This window comes from Glycine max, chromosome 11 (genome assembly GCF_000004515.6).
Source record: "Glycine max cultivar Williams 82 chromosome 11, Glycine_max_v4.0, whole genome shotgun sequence".
In the NCBI taxonomy this organism is placed as follows: Eukaryota; Viridiplantae; Streptophyta; class Magnoliopsida; order Fabales; family Fabaceae; genus Glycine; species Glycine max.
In genome coordinates, this window is record NC_038247.2 from 39,313,902 (window position 1) to 39,334,636 (window position 20,735).

At 32.8% G+C, this 20,735-nt stretch overlaps 2 protein-coding genes across 2 annotated transcripts; both read left to right on the top strand.

Moving 5' to 3' along the window:
- Positions 1 to 9,550: 9,550 nt before the first annotated feature.
- LOC100784191 (brassinosteroid-regulated protein BRU1-like) lies at positions 9,551 to 11,142 on the top strand. The gene is given in 3 exon segments (NM_001289238.1): positions 9,551 to 9,875; positions 10,263 to 10,456; positions 10,551 to 11,142. Coding segments are annotated over 3 exon segments (831 nt in total). The 5' UTR covers positions 9,551 to 9,599; the 3' UTR covers positions 10,912 to 11,142.
- A 4,483-nt stretch (positions 11,143 to 15,625) lies between these two features.
- LOC100783655 (receptor-like kinase TMK4) lies at positions 15,626 to 19,823 on the top strand. Its single transcript, XM_003537476.5, has 2 exons — positions 15,626 to 18,018; positions 18,844 to 19,823. Exons 1-2 carry the CDS (start codon positions 15,747 to 15,749, stop codon positions 19,353 to 19,355), a joined length of 2,784 nt encoding a protein of 927 aa, XP_003537524.1. The 5' UTR covers positions 15,626 to 15,746; the 3' UTR covers positions 19,356 to 19,823.
- The last annotated feature ends 912 nt before the right edge of the window (positions 19,824 to 20,735 follow it).

Sequence of the window (20,735 nt, forward strand, 5' to 3'; positions counted from 1 at the left end):
CTCTAAATTAAAATCTTAATATAAAATTAATTAAAATTTAGAAAAATATATGATGATTTTAAATTTTTAAATAGTAAAAACGTGTATTATACAGAAATATAATAAAAAAATATCTTGAAATTCAATTAAAAGGAGTTAAATGTATCATACAAAAAAACAAACAAACTTTATCCCCCACTGATAATGCTCCAGAAATTTATTTATTTTTTACATATTTTTAATAATTTATTTCTTTGCATCACTAAAACACTAAATTTTGTGTTGAAATAAAAATGGTAAATTCTATTAACTAAGTTTAATTTGGTACAATTTTAAGTTTATAAATCATAATTAAAATTGTAATTATAACTTCTTTTTTACTTTAACTCAAACTTCAAGAGAGTTTAATAACATTAAAAAATAGAGATAATTTGAAAAAAAATATAAAATTGAGGAGATAAAATATAATTTACCTTTTTTTGTCAAAATTTAACTCGATTTATTTTTCCACCAAAAACCAAACTGATCTAAATTTTAAATCAATGGAAAAATTAATTACAAATATTAATAAAGTAAATTGCAAATGAAAAAAAAAGTTAGAAATTAAAACGAGATTTTTGTTATTTATGCATCACTTGTTGTTCTTATATGTCATCTATTTAAATATGCATTATCATTTTTGCTATTTATTAAAATAATGTCATTTCTATATCAACGATTATATATATATATATACACACATATATAAACAGTGGGCAAAAGCAGTAGTGTATTTGAAGTATAATCCAATTACTTTTCCTTGATATATTTTCACTTGCCGAGTAGAGCCTTGAACTAGAATCTTGTTACAAAATTTATACAATAGAATGAAATGAGATGTCACATGTAAAAGAATAACCGAAGTATGTCAATGTCAAAAACCAGAGTGAGAGTGGAGAGAAACAGGATCTTATCTACCAATCTTGTATCTATCTTGGTGGAGAATCTACAGATGAGCAGCACCAAAATAATGGGCAATAATAGAGTTTGCTCTTGACTTTCTTATTTTGTCGATTGATGTCACCCTCTCCTTTCACAACAGCTGATTCACCATTTTTTCCAAATATTGGACTTTCTTCCAGTTTGGGGGACTCAGGCCTGTTGTTGCTATGGGCAGCTTCACTCAATGGACTCTGTGGAGGTGTTTGTTGTTCACTGGTGCTGTCGTTTGTTATCTCGGCTATTATTTCTTCATTCTTCTCTCTCCCTTGAGACTCATTAGTAACTTCAGTAACTAGTCTGGTAAACCAACCAGCCTGTGAAGAGGTAGAACTGGGATGTTGTTGGTTCAGCCCCTTCTGGATTTCATATGCAGCCTTTGGGTCATTCAAGTTGGATGGTATACCTAATCAAATTGCATGGAGATAATTCTTAGATAGAGCATCAAAATGTAAATCAAATGAATGTTTCCCTCCAAAACAAAAAAAAATGTGTTTCAAGTTATTTTAGCTTTAATGATTTATACATATAAATATACAAGGTAACACTTTATTGACCAGCCTAGCATATAGAGAAAGCCCCAATAGATAACTTTTTCTATATTAAAGGGTGCATTTTACTATAAAACAATGTATGTACCTGAAACTGAGTCCCGATTTCCTTCCAAACTGTCACACTGGATACCATAATCAATAGAAGTGTGAATTGCAGATGAAGGTAGTTGAACATTGTTATTTTTATTACCGCTTTGATCTTGAACAGGCACAACAGTAATTCCAGACACTTCTCCTTGAGTTTCTCGAACAACAGAAACACATTGAGCAGAAGGCTCAACACCTAAAGAATAAAGCGATGAATCGTTCCTACCGGGCTCTTCTGCAGCCTTCACTGATAGTTCTGCATTTTGTGTTTGATGTGAATTAGCAGAAGTACTAATGAGTCTGTTACACTCTTTGTTTACTCTGCAACTGCTATTGATTTCATTGTCTTCGATGTCTTCTTGAGCACCTGATGGTGTACTTTTATTTGTTGCACATTCAATATCAGTTATATCACATTTTTCAAATTTATCCATTTCAACCACATCATCACTTTTATATACGCCATCTGAAAAGTTACTCAGATAATCCTCAATCATCGTAAATTTCATACAATTCATAGAGGCTCCTATTTCATCTGATGTTTTATCACTTTCAGTTATGAACTTGACAGAAGAAACTCCAATGCTCTCTTCATCATGCATTTCATCAGACACAATCTCCCAGCTTTCCTGATCCGTCATGGTGCCATCTGGAGGGAGCACCTCTCTTTTTTCACTCAAATGACTTAGGTTGATATGACAATAATCGTCATCATCATCAGAATCCTTCAAGTCATCTTGCTTTGGCTTCCCTGCTTCAGATGAGAGTAGGCTTAAGGAATTTTGTGGTAACACTCCTTTATGATCTTTAAAATCAGCACACTCATTTTGGGGATGTGTCACATCAGCACTATCATCACACACAGGACTTGTAAAAATGTTAACATTTTCTTCTCCCATTTCCTGTCTCACATTTTCACCAGCATAGATCTTATTTTCTAGCAACAAATCTGGTGCGGCTTCACCTTTGCTGGGATTTGAGTCACTTGATAAACCAAAGCGATCCTCAATAGTCCTCAAATCTGTGATTGAACTTGATGATGGTGGATCCACATGAGAACCTGATAGTTGACCTTGCAACTCCAGCATGTTTCCTTCCTTGACCCTTTCCCTTTGCAAAATACTAGGGTCCTGCATTTGGCCTTTCACAATGAACTGATTTACATCTTCAGTTGTGAAACATATTGAAAGAACAGGATAGACCAATAAAGAAAAACAAATATAAAATATAAAACATAAACATAAAAAAAAAAATATGCATTCAATTACCAGTGGATTTAAAAAATAATTGAATAAATTTCATTTTTTTAATTCCTCTGGTCAGTCTGGTGTATAATGGAGACTTGTTTCTCAAGCAATCTTCAGAATTACATATGATGATATGAAGTTCTTAAGTATACCAGCAGAAGCAGTTCAGGGTCTAAAAAAAGTGCTTTAATTTAATTTACTTTGCAGCTTACCATTAAAATCAGAAGAAGACCCAGAAGAAAATTCTTGATATTTTATGTTGCCTATTTCCTCATCAGTAGCCGATTCCGAGCTATCTCGCAATGGTTCCTTACTTCGTGGACTTGCTGCACCATCTGAAAAGTTTGCATTTGCATCTAGAAACAACTCATCACCTGAACTAGATAATAAAATTTCTCCGGTTCCAACATTGAGTTTCTCATTGTTGCCAGTGTCCAATGAGTTTGGACCTGACACAACCAAACCAGTAAAAAGTCATCAGATTAGCAAGCCCATGGTTTTGTAATTAATCCACTAATAACTTGAAGACAAAAAAATGGAAAATATTCTCATTCTTGGAAATAATAATTAATATCATAACACAATCTTTAATTACCTTGTGAGTGAGGATTATCATCTGATTCTGAAGCATTGGAATGGGTTTGGCGCTCTGAAACTGACAGTTCGTAACCTTCAACGGTTTCGCTACATCTAAATGCATGGCCCTCGTGTCCTGATTCAAGAAAGCACCATAAAAATCTTCTCCTTAAAAAGCATAGAAGAACAATGATAAAGCAAGAAAAAGAGAGACTTTTCAACCATAGAAACAAGAAAGTCATCAAAACCAACAAAACCCAGAAAGAGAATGACAAAAAAAATGCACCTTGATCTTGGTTGTTATCCATCTCCTCCAATAGTGAAACAGAGAAAGAAAGAAAGAAAAACTAAAAAAACGGTCACACCCTCAACTCCCTTAACGACTTTTCAATTTCTAGACTCACTTTATAAAATACTCCAGTAATACTACTATGGGTTCGTTGAATTGTTGAACAATAATATAGCAATTATATATTCGTTGCATTTTCATGTCGTAATTTTTATTTTTACTTCAGAATTAAATTCAATAGTTGAACATTGATATTCCTATTAATTAAAAAAAAATCTAATTTTGTTCTCTTTTAATTAGGAATAGCATATCTCCTATATTATTCTAATAATTTATCTCGCCTGAAGTTAATTTTAACAAGTTTAGATTTTAGAAATTAGATCCAACCGTATTCTACAGTGAATTTAATTATACTTAGACATTTAAATCTAACAAGTTTAGATTTTAAAAATTAGATTCCAACTTATTCTTACAATATGAATTTATTTTTGCTTACACATTTAAATTAATTCCATGACGCAATGACTGGTGAAAATTTTAAATTCCTGAAATTCTTTTAATTGGTGAAAAATTAGATGCAAGTCTGTATATACCCCTTTCTAATATCCAATTATCTGTATCCCTTGGAACTTCTCTTGACGAAATAATGCTTTGAATTTGATCTAGTGGAGCCATAAGGGACTTTCGAAGTTTATTCTTTTTTGTTGATTATTTTGGACATTATTGTTAATTTGGTGTGATTTTTTCATTTTTGGTGACGAAAATATCGCTTAAAAGAGACTTGAACGTATATACTTCAAATGGAGAAGCCAAAGAAGAAAATCTTGATACTAAAATTTCTCTATCATATTACACTAATTAATCCATTTTCTTTAGTTTGTTTATAGGATCAAAATTCATGGGCAAATGCATCTTATCTCTACCATTTATATATGTAGTCTAGTAGATCGATATGTTTTTAATTTTAGAATTTCTAAATGCTTGTAGTTGTAGCTTTATAATTTTAGATTATCGTACTCTTCAACTGAAGAAAATTATTTCAAGTTTTTTAATATTTGCTTAAAGAGAAAATAAAAAAAAAGGTGATAGACGCATTTATAACACTTACAATTAGAAAAACTAGAGTATAATACTATTTTTATTTATATATTGTGACAAATAAATATTGTCTTTATGTATGATTGAGGGTATATCAGTAACTTTTTTTATATCTTCTTATTTATTCTTTATTGTCCTTCGTCATAAATTAAAGTAGTAAATTTTATACAATCACTAACACTCAAGTAAGATATCACCCTAATATATTAAAGAGAATGAATATATTACCTCTAAATTCTCACTCTAAGAAAGATATTACTTCAATATATTAAATGAGAATGAATAATATATTACCTCAAGAATCTAACATTTAACACATACACATTATATTGGGTCATAAGATTCAAAGACCTTACTCTATCTTAGTATGAAGTCAATCCAAGATTTCTTGATGTCTTAAAACATTAGATTAGGGTAAACTGAATCCTACGTCATCTATTTGAACTAAAGAGTCTTCAAGGAACCAATACTTGTTCAGTCCTATGTTTTACTTACACTCCCTAAGATATGACATGGGGCTCTCGGCCATATGAGTGTTAGCAACCTCAACCCTAAATTACGCAACCAAAATATACATTTGTTATATACTCCTTTTCTTCCAATATCCAATTACTTAATTTATTAATATTAAAAAAGTGATTAATTTAATTGATAACAATAACTTTTTTTAAAATTAATAATTTTTTTAAAAATTATTATTATCATTAATATTTTTGTCTCTTCTCATAGTTTTTTAATATATATATATATATATATATATATATATATATATATATATATATATATATATTAATAAATAATATTTTTAGTCTAAAAGTAATTAATAAAGTAATGTTATTGATTGAATCCTATAAAAAAAATATTATCTTAAACTTGGGCCTTATTAGGGTGATAAAGAAAGTATAAATGTTAGTTTGAGCTTGCAAACGTAAACTTTGAATTATTAAATATTGTAAGATGACTATTGACTAATGTAGTTTAAACTTTCATTATTTTTTTTGTCAAAAGCAAAAAATAAAAGGAAAATAAACTGTCTTCTCTATTTAAATTCTATTTACCTATTTTTTTCATTATGTTTATTTTTAATTTATTTTAGTACCAGAAGAAGTTCATAATAGTAGTATGATTTTATGAAAGAAAATTAATTTTCAATATGATTTTTTAAATTTTCTATTTAAGAAAATATTAAAAACTTAAAATATTTTTCTTCAGTTGAAGAGTTCGATAATGGAGAGGAAGTAAGAAAATTAGTATGAAGATAATGTAGAAAACTTTTAAATTATTCTTATTTTCATTTTTTAGTTTTTCACATGTGTTATCTTTCAGAAGTAATCTTGTTTAAGGTATAGATATTATTAAATATTAACATCTTTTGCAGTAAGAAAATTGAACTATAATTCGCCACATTATTATAGATAACCCATTGCCAAATTACAAATTTTAAATAATTATTAACATTGCCGAATTCTAATTCTAATTTTCTATCCGAGCCCCTCCCCCTCCTATATAACTTCCACAGAAACATTATACTGAAAAAAGATTAAGTGGCTTTCAGAACAAAGGAAGCTTTTTTAGGAACACTTACCAAATAGAGTTCGCCTTACTGCACCAAAAAATAGAGTTTGCCTTCCATTACAAACAGAACCCGAGAGCCGTGGTCATATTTGGAATAGTGCTTTTTATCCTCGATATAATCTTATTTAAACTCTGCTTAATTGTGTTAGTTAAATCTATAACAATATTATACAGAGATAGTGTTGAAATAAACTTTGTCAACCAAAGAGGTTCAAAGTATTCTAGATCGGTTTTGGTTTTATATTGCCAACCAAAGAGGTTCAAAGTATTTTAGATCGGTTATGGTTTTATATTGCCAACCATGAAAAAAAAAATTGAATCGGAAAAACTTATACTATTTTTCTTGTATTATGAGTTAAATATTTTTCAAATATATGTACCCAAAAAATATTGTTTAAGTGAAAAATACTAGATTAACATAATTTATTTTCACAAAAAAAATATATTAAACATAATTTCCCATCGGAGAGATTGTGAGCTAAAAAATTTCAAATGCAACAACGGTTATTGCTAAAGTTTTTTTTTCTAAGATGGTTATTGCTAAATTTATGACAGTGGTTTTTACTTTTCTTTAATAAAAGTAATAGAATGAAAAAAAAAACACCTCTGATATTATCAGCTAGTTTAAAACGTGTCCTTCTTCTTTAATAAAAACACGGTGCATAGAAATTAAAAATTATTATCAATTATGGTGCATCTTTGATGTTTAATTCCACAATACTAATTTCATGCATTACTACTATTATTAATCAATAGCACTTATCTACTTTGATCTCCATCATAGGCATAAGTGATTGTGCAAGAGAGTCTCATCATTGAGCTCAGGCAATGAAACCACGACAGATTTTTTTTATGATCTTCTCGTTTTCAATTTACAAGAATCTGCCTTTTGGTGAGAGATAAAATAGTTTTGATTACTTAATGGATCTACATTTGTGGCAATCTCAACTATACGTACCTTCATCATTATCAACAAATTTAGTTGCATCCAGCAATTTCACTATCTACTATTTCTATACGATAATCTCATTGTATAATCTATTGTTTCATGAACACTTTGAAGCCGCCAAAAGGCCAATGCTTTCGTATAATAGGCTTTATCCAATGTAGAGAGACCGATCCACATTCCTCGACCCCCCAAAGTTTTCTTTGTTCAAAAGAAAAGCAAAAACATTACTGCCGAAAGCATCAATTATATGCAAGAGCTTTGTACTGACATTCTTGTTTCATTAGTAAAAGAAAAACAAGAGAGAAATTAAGAAACACACATGCTTCCCGTTTTTGAGGATAAAGAAATTAAAAAGGAAAAAAAAGAAGAGGTAACTTAATTTCCTAACAACCATATGTACTTTAATTAGAATCTGGTCCATTGTGTTCAAACACTGCTATATTATATATCAACTAAAAGATTTTTTTACGTGTAATTAAAGGACATTTAAAGTAAGCAAGGTAGCATCATTTGAGGTTCTTTCGCAGGAAAGATCGAAGATTCTGTCTATTGCTAGCTGGTTGTCGTTGGTTGGTACCCATTAATCAAATTTCAACAACGATAAATGCAGATTTAGATTAACTTATCTTATATTTCAAATTATTTATAACTATATTTTTAAGATAAAAAACTTTTAAAAGATTCGTAAAACTGATCTAAGCCGATGCTAAATATGTACATACTTAACTTGATCGTTCAATTAACATTGGTAAAAGAAACTACACCCTAGGGTTTGGTTAAAACAAAAGGTGCATTATTTCCATAATAGCCATACATTATTTTTAGAATAATGTTGTATTTTTCTTTTTCACGAATGTTCTTACAAATCTTTCTCTCCTATCTTATAAAAAATTGTTAAACAAAAGATAATTACATTTAATGTTTTAAAAGTATAAAACGAATTCAATATTTATCATAAAGAAATAAAATAATAAGTAAAGAAAACAACATATGAGAGTTTGTAATTATTCCTCTTTTTTATTTTCCTGAATATCACAATTTCTTTGGTGGCAACAATAATTTGTTTTGTGATCATTGCTACAGTCTCTGACACTGTACGGCGATGGATAATCCTCGTTCCAATCCAATATGCTTGAGCTATCTTACGATCTTATTCAATGTTTGGTCGAGTCATTTGAAAAGAGTAATGAATATATATATATATATATATATGAACTATTTTTTTAATTTTAAATAGCCTATTGATATTTTTCTTTTTTTCTAGAGGTGTTGATAGCATTTAAGGTATTTATGAAATGTTTTCCATCTGAAAAATATCCCAGACTACTGTAGCATTGGGCAGGTGCAGCTGGAAATAGTTCACAACTTCACATTCATGAATCATGGCCTATAAAAATTTCCCACCAATTAATGATTTTCTTGAAACTTGAAAGTATATTTATATATGTGAAATGTGCTAATGAGATAAATATGATTATAGGTTTATTTTTATTTTTTTGTGTTGTTTATTTTAGATTCAAAGTTGTTGTCAGCATTGCAAGAGACAAATTAAAACTCCAGCTTATAGCAACGAGAGACAGAGACAAAGCAAGCAGAAAGAGTTATACTTATCAGTATCACCGATGGGATAACCATGTCTTACCACACATACCATTTGTGGTCTCTTGAAGTTCTGACTAATGTCAGAACCTTGAAGTTCATTAATAAACTCCCAATTTTTAGGACAAGTGACTCAAATATTTCCCATGCCACATGGCATCATCTTAGTGGATTCGTAATGAATGATTGGTAGACCCATGAACAAAATACCTTGTTGGTCTTATTCTCCTTTGATTCCTTCCGTCATATCACAATCCAGTTGGCATCCACCGTCTATTTTTCCCTATTCCCCCCCAAATGTCATTTTATTTTTTCCAAATCATACTAAAATGGGACCTACCCATATATACACTTGGGACACAAACCATGATTTGCCTCTGCATTAAACTCATAACATAGCATAGCCTAACCCAAAACAAATAGAGTTAGCGTATTTAATAATCTAACGTTCAAACAAAAGCTTCCAGCTTTCAAAACTTGCAAAGCTGGCACCAGTAATTTATTCTCACGCGTCCCACCACCATACAGTACACAATCCATATTCCCAGTCATATTTCCCTAAACCTGTCTCTTCTTTACACACATATATATAGACACCTCTTTCCCTTCCCTTCACTTCACATCACAACACAACACAACATTTACATTACTCTCTCACTTTCTCCAATATGGCTTCTTCTCGAAATGAGTTTTATGCACTTATGGTAGTGGTGGTGGTTGGCTCCATAGTGGCTTCCTGTGGTGCTAACTTCAACCAAGACTTTGATCTAACTTGGGGTGATCAGCGTGCTAAGATATTCAATGGTGGACAGCTTCTATCTCTTTCCCTGGACAAAGTCTCTGGCTCTGGCTTCCAATCCAAGAAAGAGTACTTATTTGGAAGGATCGATATGCAGCTCAAGCTCGTTGCTGGCAACTCTGCCGGCACTGTCACTGCTTACTACGTATGTTTTATTATTAGTATTATAGCAGAATTAATTAAACTCCTCTAATTAATTTGATTCCTTTCTTCTCTTCCAACTCACACTATTCTTCTCTTCTTTCTTTTTCAAAAGCTACTTTAGTAGTATGACTTATTCATGAAACAACTTACTTTACCCACTCATAGAATACAACCATTATTACCACGCTTGCACATTTTTGGCATCAACCTTTCAAACGCAACAGTACAGCATTCATTGTAACCCCTACGACAAGTTATTTTACTTTCACTAGCCCCAACTATTTATTTATTTTTCACTCCATGATGATGCTTTCAATTAAACATAGACTAGAAACCAAAAAAGAACAAAACCTCATTAGCCATTTATTTATTTTCCATATATATGCAGTTGTCGTCTCAAGGGCCAACTCATGACGAGATTGATTTTGAATTCTTGGGAAACGTGAGCGGTGACCCTTACATTCTCCACACAAACGTGTTTACCCAAGGCCAAGGGAACAGAGAGCAACAATTCTACCTCTGGTTCGACCCCACCAGAAACTTCCACACTTACTCCATCATCTGGAAGCCCCAACACATCATGTGAGTGAAAAAAAAAACATCTTTCTTTATCTCTCGTCGTCTTAATTTCCCTTCATTAATGATAAGAAAACAAATCCATTTATCTGTTTTGCAGATTCTTGGTGGATAACATTCCCATAAGGGTGTTCAAGAATGGTGAGACTATTGGCGTTCCTTTCCCAAAGAAGCAACCCATGAGAATCTATTCTAGCCTGTGGAACGCTGATGACTGGGCCACCAGAGGTGGTTTGGTGAAAACTGATTGGTCCAAGGCACCCTTTACAGCCTACTACCGCAATTTCAAAGCCACAGAGTTCTCCACCAATTCCTTCTCTGATGCTGCATGGCAGAGCAACGAGCTTGATGCCTATGGCAGAAGAAAACTGAGATGGGTTCAGAAGTACTTCATGATCTATAACTACTGCAACGATCTTAAGCGATTCCCACAAGGCATTCCTGTTGAGTGCAGGCGCTGAGACCTCAGACCTATTTTTCTTTTCTCCTTCTGCTTTATTCATCATCAAAATAAATCAAATTCGTTGTACCACTTTCTTGATTTTTAAAAAATATGTTTTCTGGCCGTACAATAAAAAGTTGTGGTTGCACTGTAATCAACCTGCAAACTCAATAGTCTCGAACTCTGTTTGTCTCTCTATATTCTTATATTCTGTAATTCCAATTTCCAAAGTCAGGGCCAATTTCACAAACACAAGATAAATTTGTTCTCTTGAAAAACTAAAGCACTTTTTACATGAGCATCATCAATGTATTCAACAAGGCATTATTATTATTATCAGTATGATTCCAAGAAATAAGAACATAAGTCAGACGTACATATTGTTACTCTATGAGACGGTGCTTATATGATCTGGGGTAGCTGCCTTTCAAAAAATAATTCCAGATGTTAGAGTCAGAATTAGAATGAAATTTATAATACTCTGTGCTTCTGAAGTTACATAAAACAGGAAAGTTGTTCGTCAATAAAATTCCCAGTTATAATTCTCACTAAATCATGTTAATTCATTAAATAACATGTGAACTATTTTCATTTTTTAAGATATTAAACATTTGAATTTTTATTTAATAATTATTTTAAGATATTAAAAGCATGGTTCCTCTATTGTTTTCTACCTCTTAATTAAACTCCACCAAATGGCTATCTCTCCACACAACAAATTGGACCCCAGAACATCTAAGCCCACGTCTTTAGTTACCCATAAATGAAATCAAATTTGGGATCTAACAATAGGTTAATATTGATATTTCGGTCTAACAAAAGATTACTCACATTTATCTTCAATGAAAATTATTGACATTTTTCTACAATAAAAAAATTACTGATATCTTAATCCAATAATGATAATTTACTAATATTTTAATTCTATGAAAAAACACTAACATTTAGTAAAAAAAATCACTAATATTTTCGTCTAACAAATATTTTTGTCAAATGATAATTTATTGACATTTTTGTCTAATTTATTCGGTAATCATATTATTAATTAAGATTTGTCGAACTTTTTACACTTTCTGAAATTAAAAATTGAATGTTCATCTATCAGAAATAAATTTATCAGTGATTTACACATTTAAAGATGAAAATAACTTCTTACCCACAAAATAAAAAAACCATGTCTCAATTTAACATCGTGATGAAAAATAAAGTCATAAACAACATGGAGCACATATTGGAAATCAAGTTCAAGGAAATGTGTATGCCTAGCAAGCTTTTCAAAGACTGCAAAGCGTCAACACACCAGAAAATCGCAATTTCACATTCCAAATAATAATATCAATAGCCAACCACAACTCAATAGAAAGAATTCTAAACTATATAGGAGAAATGAACGGTTTTCAAGCAAGCAAAGTGGTTTGCTTTCTCTAGAAGGACTCTGCTGCATGAGGGGACTTGTGCGTGTTATTTCTTCATTTATTTTTCCTTGATTCTCTTTAAATTTTCATTTGCATTTTCATTCTCCTTAACACTCTCTTTGAAGTTTGCCTGCAACAAACATGCATATAAGGGTGGTTATTAAATTTCGAAACTAATGTTAGTTAATGGTTACTCAATTCGAAAGAAAGCAACATCATTACGTAAAGAATGTTGAACTCTCATCCTCTTTCCCAATTCAATTATGTATCTGCATACAAAAAAAAATTATAAGTAACTATGTTTGTGTTTATGGAAATTTAGTGAGAGCTGAAGAAAAATAACAAAAAATTAATGCACACTGATTTCATTGATATACGGAATATTCATCCCATGTCAACCAAATCTTGCAATTACTGTTAAATTTTGTACTTAAAAAATCAAAGCCCTGAAAATCAGGAGGAATAAAGAAATATATATATCTTTTTTTTTTCATCCCTGAATGAGAAACCAAAAATAATAATTGTATCTCAAAAAACATTTTTTATTCCTTGCAATTAAAAAAAAAACTTGTAATTGTTCATTATTTTTAGTAAACTATTAAAAACATATCATCACAAGAAGTCTTAAGATGGTTATATTCTTATTTTTACAATTTCCAGCGAATGAAGAAGTCTAAGAAGGCGCAGAATTCCCTTGATAGACAATGTGAGTGTGAAACAGAATCAACTTTAGACTAATGTAGCACCGCGATGGATGAGGATCTAAACAAGAGAAGCCAGAGGATGAATGAATAGAAACTGGAATATGTCCTAGTTCACCCTGTTCGTGAAAAAAGAAAAACCCTGTAGCGCATGAAGAGAGTGTGCAGTTACCTTATGCTAGAAGTTGTGACAATTACTCCATTTTAGTGAAGGATAAATTATGAAACACCAAGAGAGTGTCTAGTTACTTATCCGTTAACTTTTTTCGTCACTGCAAATGTCACCACTGATTAATCTCATTCTCAGCTTCATATATATTCACAGAGCATGACCCTTGTAACGTATTACTATTACTTTTTATTAGTAAAAGACTGTGCATTTTCACGCGCCACCGCTGCCATGGTGCAGCACCGGTTCCTCCTGATATCATACCCCATACAAGGCCACATAAACCCGGCCATCCAGTTCGCCACCAGCGTCTACCTCCACCGAGGACTCCGTCGTTGTCTCCTACATCTCCGAACTCAAGCGCCGCGGCTCAGAGTCCCTGAGAAACATGATAACCGCCGCTAAACAAGAAGGGCAAGCCTTCACATGCTTAGCCTACACCCTCATGCTTCCCTGGGCCGCATTGGTAGCGCGTGAGCTTCACATTCCGGCTGCGCTTCTTTGGACTAAACCCGCCACTGTTTTCGATGTGGGTGATGTATATCCAATTGGAAGAATCATAAAGATATATATTATGAGTTAAGGAATCAATAATAGATTTTTCATTAGAAAAACATCACAAATATATTTAAAAGGCTACTTTATTTTTGTTCCTCCTTTTTAGTTACCCTGTCTTTTCATTAAAATATTTCCTCCTTCACTTTTAAATTCCTGGATTTTAGTTCTCATTTGCCTATTTCAAGAGTTGATTGTGTGTATTTTATTATATAAATTAAGTTTAACAAGTGACTAATAAATAAATATGTGTCAATGCTTAAAAAAAACTCATAGACACAAACCTAACACATCATTCTACACAATGAATAAGAATTGTACAACTAATAAAATAAAATAACTAAAAATCAGAATATCAAGTAAAATTAAATTTGATATGCTTTCTGTTTTTTTTCTAATCTTCTTCCTGATTTTTTGCTAAATTAAATATACATAGATTATGAGCGAAATTTCTAAAATAACAAAATAAAACCTATAAAATTTTGTTCTTTATAATAAAATTTTACCAATATAAAAGTATGCCAAAAATATTTTATACAGTATATTAGTAATATTTTCTTTTTTATTATAAGAAAAAGATTAATCACTTACACAAACGACATTATAAAAAAATACATAATTTAAATAAATTAATTATAATGACAATACATTGAAATAAAAATTTATTTAAAATTATTTTTTTAATATATAATATTCATGTTTTCTATTAATATTGAATGTAAGTCAAAAACTTTTCATAGAAATTTGATTTTATGAAGTGCATGAGATGCACAAACGGATAAAAAAAAAGTATAGCAGCATATTTAAAAAAGTGGAGCGAGGCTTTATTTTATTTATAACTATAATTAATTAATAATTTTAAAAAATAAAAAATTACAAACAAAAAATTTAAAACTAAAACACGCTACACATTAAATAGTATGCGACTCCACATTGAGGATTTTTTTTCTTAATTTTAACTTTTTTTATAATTTTTCTTTTTGAAAATTATTAATTATAACTATAGTTTGATTTTAATTTTAAACTTTTGATATATTGTATAAACTGAATATGTCTTTCTTTTATAAATACACTGAATATTAACATTACAGTAATATTTATCAATCCTAATTAAAATGATATTCTAAAAATTAAAATTATAAATTCAATCGCAAAAAAAGTCTTACGATCACTTAAAAAATCAACGTGTTTTATTTGCATTAATAAAGTTATTATTTAAAATAAAATACTCTACTATTTTACACCACCAAAATATATTATTTTAAAATTTAAATTATAATCCTTTATATATTTCAATTTCAATGCAATTTAGCAAAAAATTAAAAAGAAGACTATAAAATAAAACAGAGAAATTATCAAATTTAATTTAATTAGAAGTGATAAATTATATAATTTATTTCTTTGTTAGAAGTGATGTTCACAATATTATCTTAATTTTTCAATCTCATAAGTCTCACCTAATTTAACTTTTTAATAGACTACATCTCTTTATTATTTTTGTTCTACATCTCTTTAATAATTAGAGTCAATGGCTTTTACAAAAAGAGACATGCAGCCGGTATTATACGCGAAATCTAGTAAGCAACAGTTGGCATTCGCGGGGACCACACACTTGCCTCAACCACGTTTTCCTTTTCTTTTCAATTTTTTTTTTTTATCATATCACATCTTCTGAATTTAATTTTTATGTGTTGTTAATAGTAACATTTAGATTTGTAAGATAAATTATAATTATATTTAAATTGAATTTATTTTCTTATTTGTTTGTTCATTTTATATTTTTTCCTCTTAGTGTTGCATGGTGATTTTGGTTTTCTTGATTAAAATACAGCGGTTTTTCTCTCTTTTGGTTTGGATTCTCCACTCTGGAGGTGGGCCATATGAAATAATTCCTAATAAGCTAGTGGGTCTGGCACATGAGGTTGGCGCAGTTATCATCCATCTTCTCTTCTCTTCTCTTCTTCCTCTCTACTGTACATCACACGCACCACATTTTCTGTTCTCTCAAATCTGAATGGCTACCTCCAAATTAAAACCCAAAACCCTACTTTCTCCTTCTAAGCTCTTTCTTCTCTCGCTGTGTCTCGCGTGCACCGCCATTGCCGACGATGGCGAGTTCATGTCCAAGCTCGCCAAGGCGCTGAGCCCGACGCCGTCTGGTTGGTCTGGGAGCAGCTTCTGCGCCTGGAATGGCGTCAAGTGCAGCGCCCACCGAGTGACCTCAATCAACATCGCTTCGCAGTCCCTCGGCGGAATGCTTCCTCCGGATCTCAACTCACTCTCCCAACTCACCTCGCTCTCTCTCCAGAACAACGCGCTCTCCGGCGCGTTTCCTTCACTCGCCAACCTCTCCATGCTCGAAAGCGTTTTCCTTAGCAGCAACAACTTCACCTCCATCCCCGTTGGTTGCTTCCAGGGACTCCCCAGTTTGCAAACCCTCAGCATGACCGATAGCATCAACCTCGCTCCATGGACGATTCCCGCCGAGTTGACTGATAGCATCAACCTCGTCAAACTAGAACTCGGAAACGCAAACCTCATTGGTACCTTGCCTGATGTATTCGACAAGTTTGTGAGTTTGGTGGAGCTTCGTCTCTCTTACAACAACCTCACCGGTGTCTTACCCAAATCCTTCGCTGGATCTGCGATTCAGAATATGTGGCTCAACAATCAGAACGGCTTCGGGTTTTCGGGTACCATTGAGGTGCTTGCTTCCATGACCCACTTGTCTCAAGTGTGGCTTCAGAAGAACCAGTTCACGGGTCCCATTCCGGATTTGTCAAATTGCACCACTTTGTTTGATCTGCAGCTGAGAGACAACCAGTTAACCGGTGTGGTTCCACCTTCTCTCATGTCCCTTTCTGGCTTGCAGAACGTTACTTTAGCCAACAATGCGCTTCAGGGTCCCGTTCCTTCGTTTGGGAAAGGTGTGAAGTTCACTCTCGATGGGATCAATAGTTTTTGTTTGAAAGATGTTGGACCCTGCGATTCTCGCGTCACCACTTTGCTTGATATTGCTGCGGGTTTCGGGTATCCCTTTCAGTTGGCGCGTTCCTGGACTGGGAACGATCCTTGTGATGATTGGAGTTTTGTTGTGTGTGCAGGGGGGAAGATTATTACGGTGAATTTGGCAAAGCAGAATTTGACTGGAACCATTTCACCTGCGTTTGCTAATTTAACTGATTTGAGGAACTTGTTTCTCAATGATAACAATTTGGGTGGTTCAATACCGGGGAGTTTGACAAATTTGGCTCAGCTTGAGGTTCTGAATGTGTCTAATAACAAGCTATCTGGCGATGTTCCCAAGTTCTCAAGCAAGGTGAAATTCACGACTGCAGGTAATGATTTACTTGGGCGTTCTGATGGTGGTGGTGGCAGTGGAACTACTCCGTCCAAGGGTTCCGGTGATGCACCGAGTGGAAGTCCGAGTGCAGGGACAAGTGGATCTTCACTTTCACCTGCTTGGATCGCAGGTATTGTTGTTATTGCTGTGTTTTTTGTTGCAGTCGTGGTGTTTGTGTTTTGCAAGTGTCATGCTAAAAACCGGCATGGGAAGTTTGGAAGGGTTAATAATCCGGAAAATGGGAAAGGAGAGGTTAAGATTGATATGATGAGCGTTACCAATTCCAATGGATATGGTGGTGTTCCGAGTGAGTTGCAGAGCCAGGGCAGTGAGCGTAGTGACCTTCATGTTTTTGAGGGTGGGAATGCTACTATTTCAATCCAGGTTCTTCGACAAGTAACTGATAATTTCAGTGAGAAGAACATTTTGGGTAGGGGAGGATTTGGGGTTGTTTATAAAGGGGAATTGCATGATGGAACACAAATTGCCGTGAAGAGAATGGAATCTGTTGCAACGGGGAGTAAGGGATTGAATGAGTTCCAAGCAGAGATTGCAGTTCTAAGTAAAGTCAGGCACAGGCATTTGGTGGCTCTTTTAGGGTATTGCATTAACGGCAACGAAAGACTTTTGGTGTACGAGTATATGCCTCAAGGGACATTAACGCAACACCTGTTTGATTGGGGTGAAAATGGTTGTGCTCCTTTGACTTGGAAACAAAGGGTAGCAATAGCTTTGGATGTAGCTCGGGGAGTGGAATACTTGCACAGCTTGGCTCAGCAAAGCTTCATTCACAGGGACTTAAAGCCCTCGAACATATTGCTGGGTGATGACATGAGAGCCAAGGTTGCAGATTTTGGCTTGGTTAAAAATGCGCCAGATGGGAAATATTCTGTTGAGACACGCTTGGCTGGAACATTTGGATATCTAGCACCGGAATATGCAGGTATATTTGGAAAGCCTTTTTGAATATTAGCTTGTATTAATTACTTTTTTGAGTTTTTATTTATTTCCTTTTCTGGTTATTAGTACTTCAAATCATTATATTTTTTGAACTAATAACTGATGTTTTTCTCCTCATAATGGTCAGTTGTTTGCATTTTTTGTTTTCTTGTTTCATGATTTCTTTTCTAGCTAAATTTTGTGTTTTCATATGGATCTCCTGGATAGATGGTTTCAGGGCACATTATATATTGTGGCATTTATAATTAAGTGGTTGGCTCCCAATTACATCTTTTTATGTGATGAATACCCTGATTAGATTAGATCTTGGATTACTGAAGGAGTTTTGCTACACTCTCCTCCTGATACTTAATAAAGTATTAAACGTAAAATGGGTGCATTTAGTGTCATGGGTAGATTAAAAGTATTTAATACTCTTTTTTATTTAGCAATTAGAAAGATTGGTTAAGAATATTTTAGAATTATTCTTACTGTATTTTGGCATAGGTTCGTAGTTTTCTTCTCTGTTGTTACTGTTCAGTTTACTGTAGGGTTCACTGATGCCCAGACGGCCAGACAAGCCTTGATTAGTCCGTTGATAATTCCACATTTTCACTAACATAAATTTGTGCATTTTAAAAGCATGTCCTATTAGTTGCTTCGTCTCCACTGCGTATGTAGTATGAAGAATATTTGTCTTGTTTTATTTTTCGTAGAATTACAGTTAGCTAGAGCTAGATTCTTGTTGCATTAAATGCAATTAGTTGCGTTAACTTTATGCTAGCCTATTCCTTTTACTTGTAAATAATGTGATATTGTTTCTTGGCAGCTACCGGAAGAGTGACGACCAAAGTAGACGTGTACGCATTTGGAGTAGTTTTGATGGAACTGATTACTGGTAGAAGGGCATTGGATGATACTGTGCCTGATGAAAGATCTCACTTGGTTTCCTGGTTCCGTAGGGTACTAATTAACAAGGAGAACATCCCAAAGGCAATTGATCAAACTCTCGATCCCGATGAGGAAACCATGGAGAGCATATATAAAGTGGCTGAGCTAGCTGGCCATTGCACTGCTCGTGAACCATACCAAAGGCCTGATATGGGGCATGCAGTGAATGTCCTGGGTCCTCTGGTAGAGCAATGGAAGCCCACCACCCATGAAGAAGAAGAAGGTTATGGCATTGACCTTCACATGAGCCTTCCTCAAGCTCTGCGAAGATGGCAAGCCAATGAAGGCACTTCCACAATGTTTGACATGTCCATCTCACAAACTCAATCAAGCATTCCTGCAAAACCTTCAGGATTTACAGACTCCTTTGATTCAATGGATTGCCGCTGACAAAAAATGATAAACAGGACAACATCCTATTTCTTCTCAGTTGGAAGGACCCAGATGAGAACGTTGTTAAGTAAAGCTGTTCTGATCTGGCAACATCACCTAATTGTGTCACAATTTATTTATTTTTTTAAATGATGATTTTTTTATGTTCTTGCAATCTCTATTTGTACAAGTCTGATGTCCTTTATTGAGGTTTTCCAAAGCTAACGGATTGGTGAGAAAGCACATGCGGTGGGCTCCATCGTTACACATGCCATGATTTGACACAATCTAGATTCTACTCACATGCCATGCCAGCCAACCCCAAGCTTTCGGTGGTGGAAGCTCCATAAGTTATGACTTCTGCGCAAAAATGTTGAGCATATACATAAGTTAACTTAATAGCTATACATCTTAATTTACTATTTTATACACAATTTGTTACATTTCATGTATAAAATCTTTATGCAATTATTTTTTCTTTGGGTTTCTTAATTGAGTAATTGCTTACACAATTTCTCAGAGCCTTAGTTTTCTGTTGAATGGAGAAGCTTCAATTTTTTGCTCTCACATTTAGTGCATAAAAAAGCATGAAAATTCGTGGAACGGAAGTTTTGTAACGTTAAACAAACATGCACTTAATAAATTATTATTTTAATTTATTACATTGTGTAACTTGTTAATATACTCTTAAAACGCCAAAATATGTTATATGTTAATCTTCTTATGATATAATTTTAATAATCTTATTATTTTATAAAAAAAATTGAAATAAAAAAGTGTACTTAATATACTAACTAAAAGCATAAAACAATCTGTCTTTTTTATTTAACAATTAAGACAATGATTTAAAAAATAATGTAAGAGAATTTGAAATTATTCCATATATAATGCAAATGTGTATAGGCTATTGTAAAACAAAAAAAAAAACGGCGATTTGTTGTGATTTCGAGCTGTCGTCAAAATTAAAGCAGGTCGGGTAGTTGAAAATAATTGGCAGTTGGTGATTGAGATGTGATTACATGAAAGAGAATATTCATTAATTACTAGAATTAAATCGTCGCCAGTTTTTGGAGATAAAGTGTTGCTGGGTTAACAAGAACAACACTATATTTGCATTTAGGAAGGCAATAACGGCAAGACAGAAACAAACATAAATAGACAATTGCGGGATGAATAAGTTAAAATACCTTGTCAAACTAATTGAAGGCTACTTTATCAAAATATTAATAGTTGGATTTGGAATATGTTTGCATGTGCATCGAATATGTAATATGTATGTTGGAAGAAGTTGATGAATCTCAGTATTTTTTTAAATTAGTTTTTTCAAGATATTTGAGATTCACCAAACAAAAAAAGAAACTAGCAGAACTAGTTTTCATAAATTTTGTTCTTTTGGAC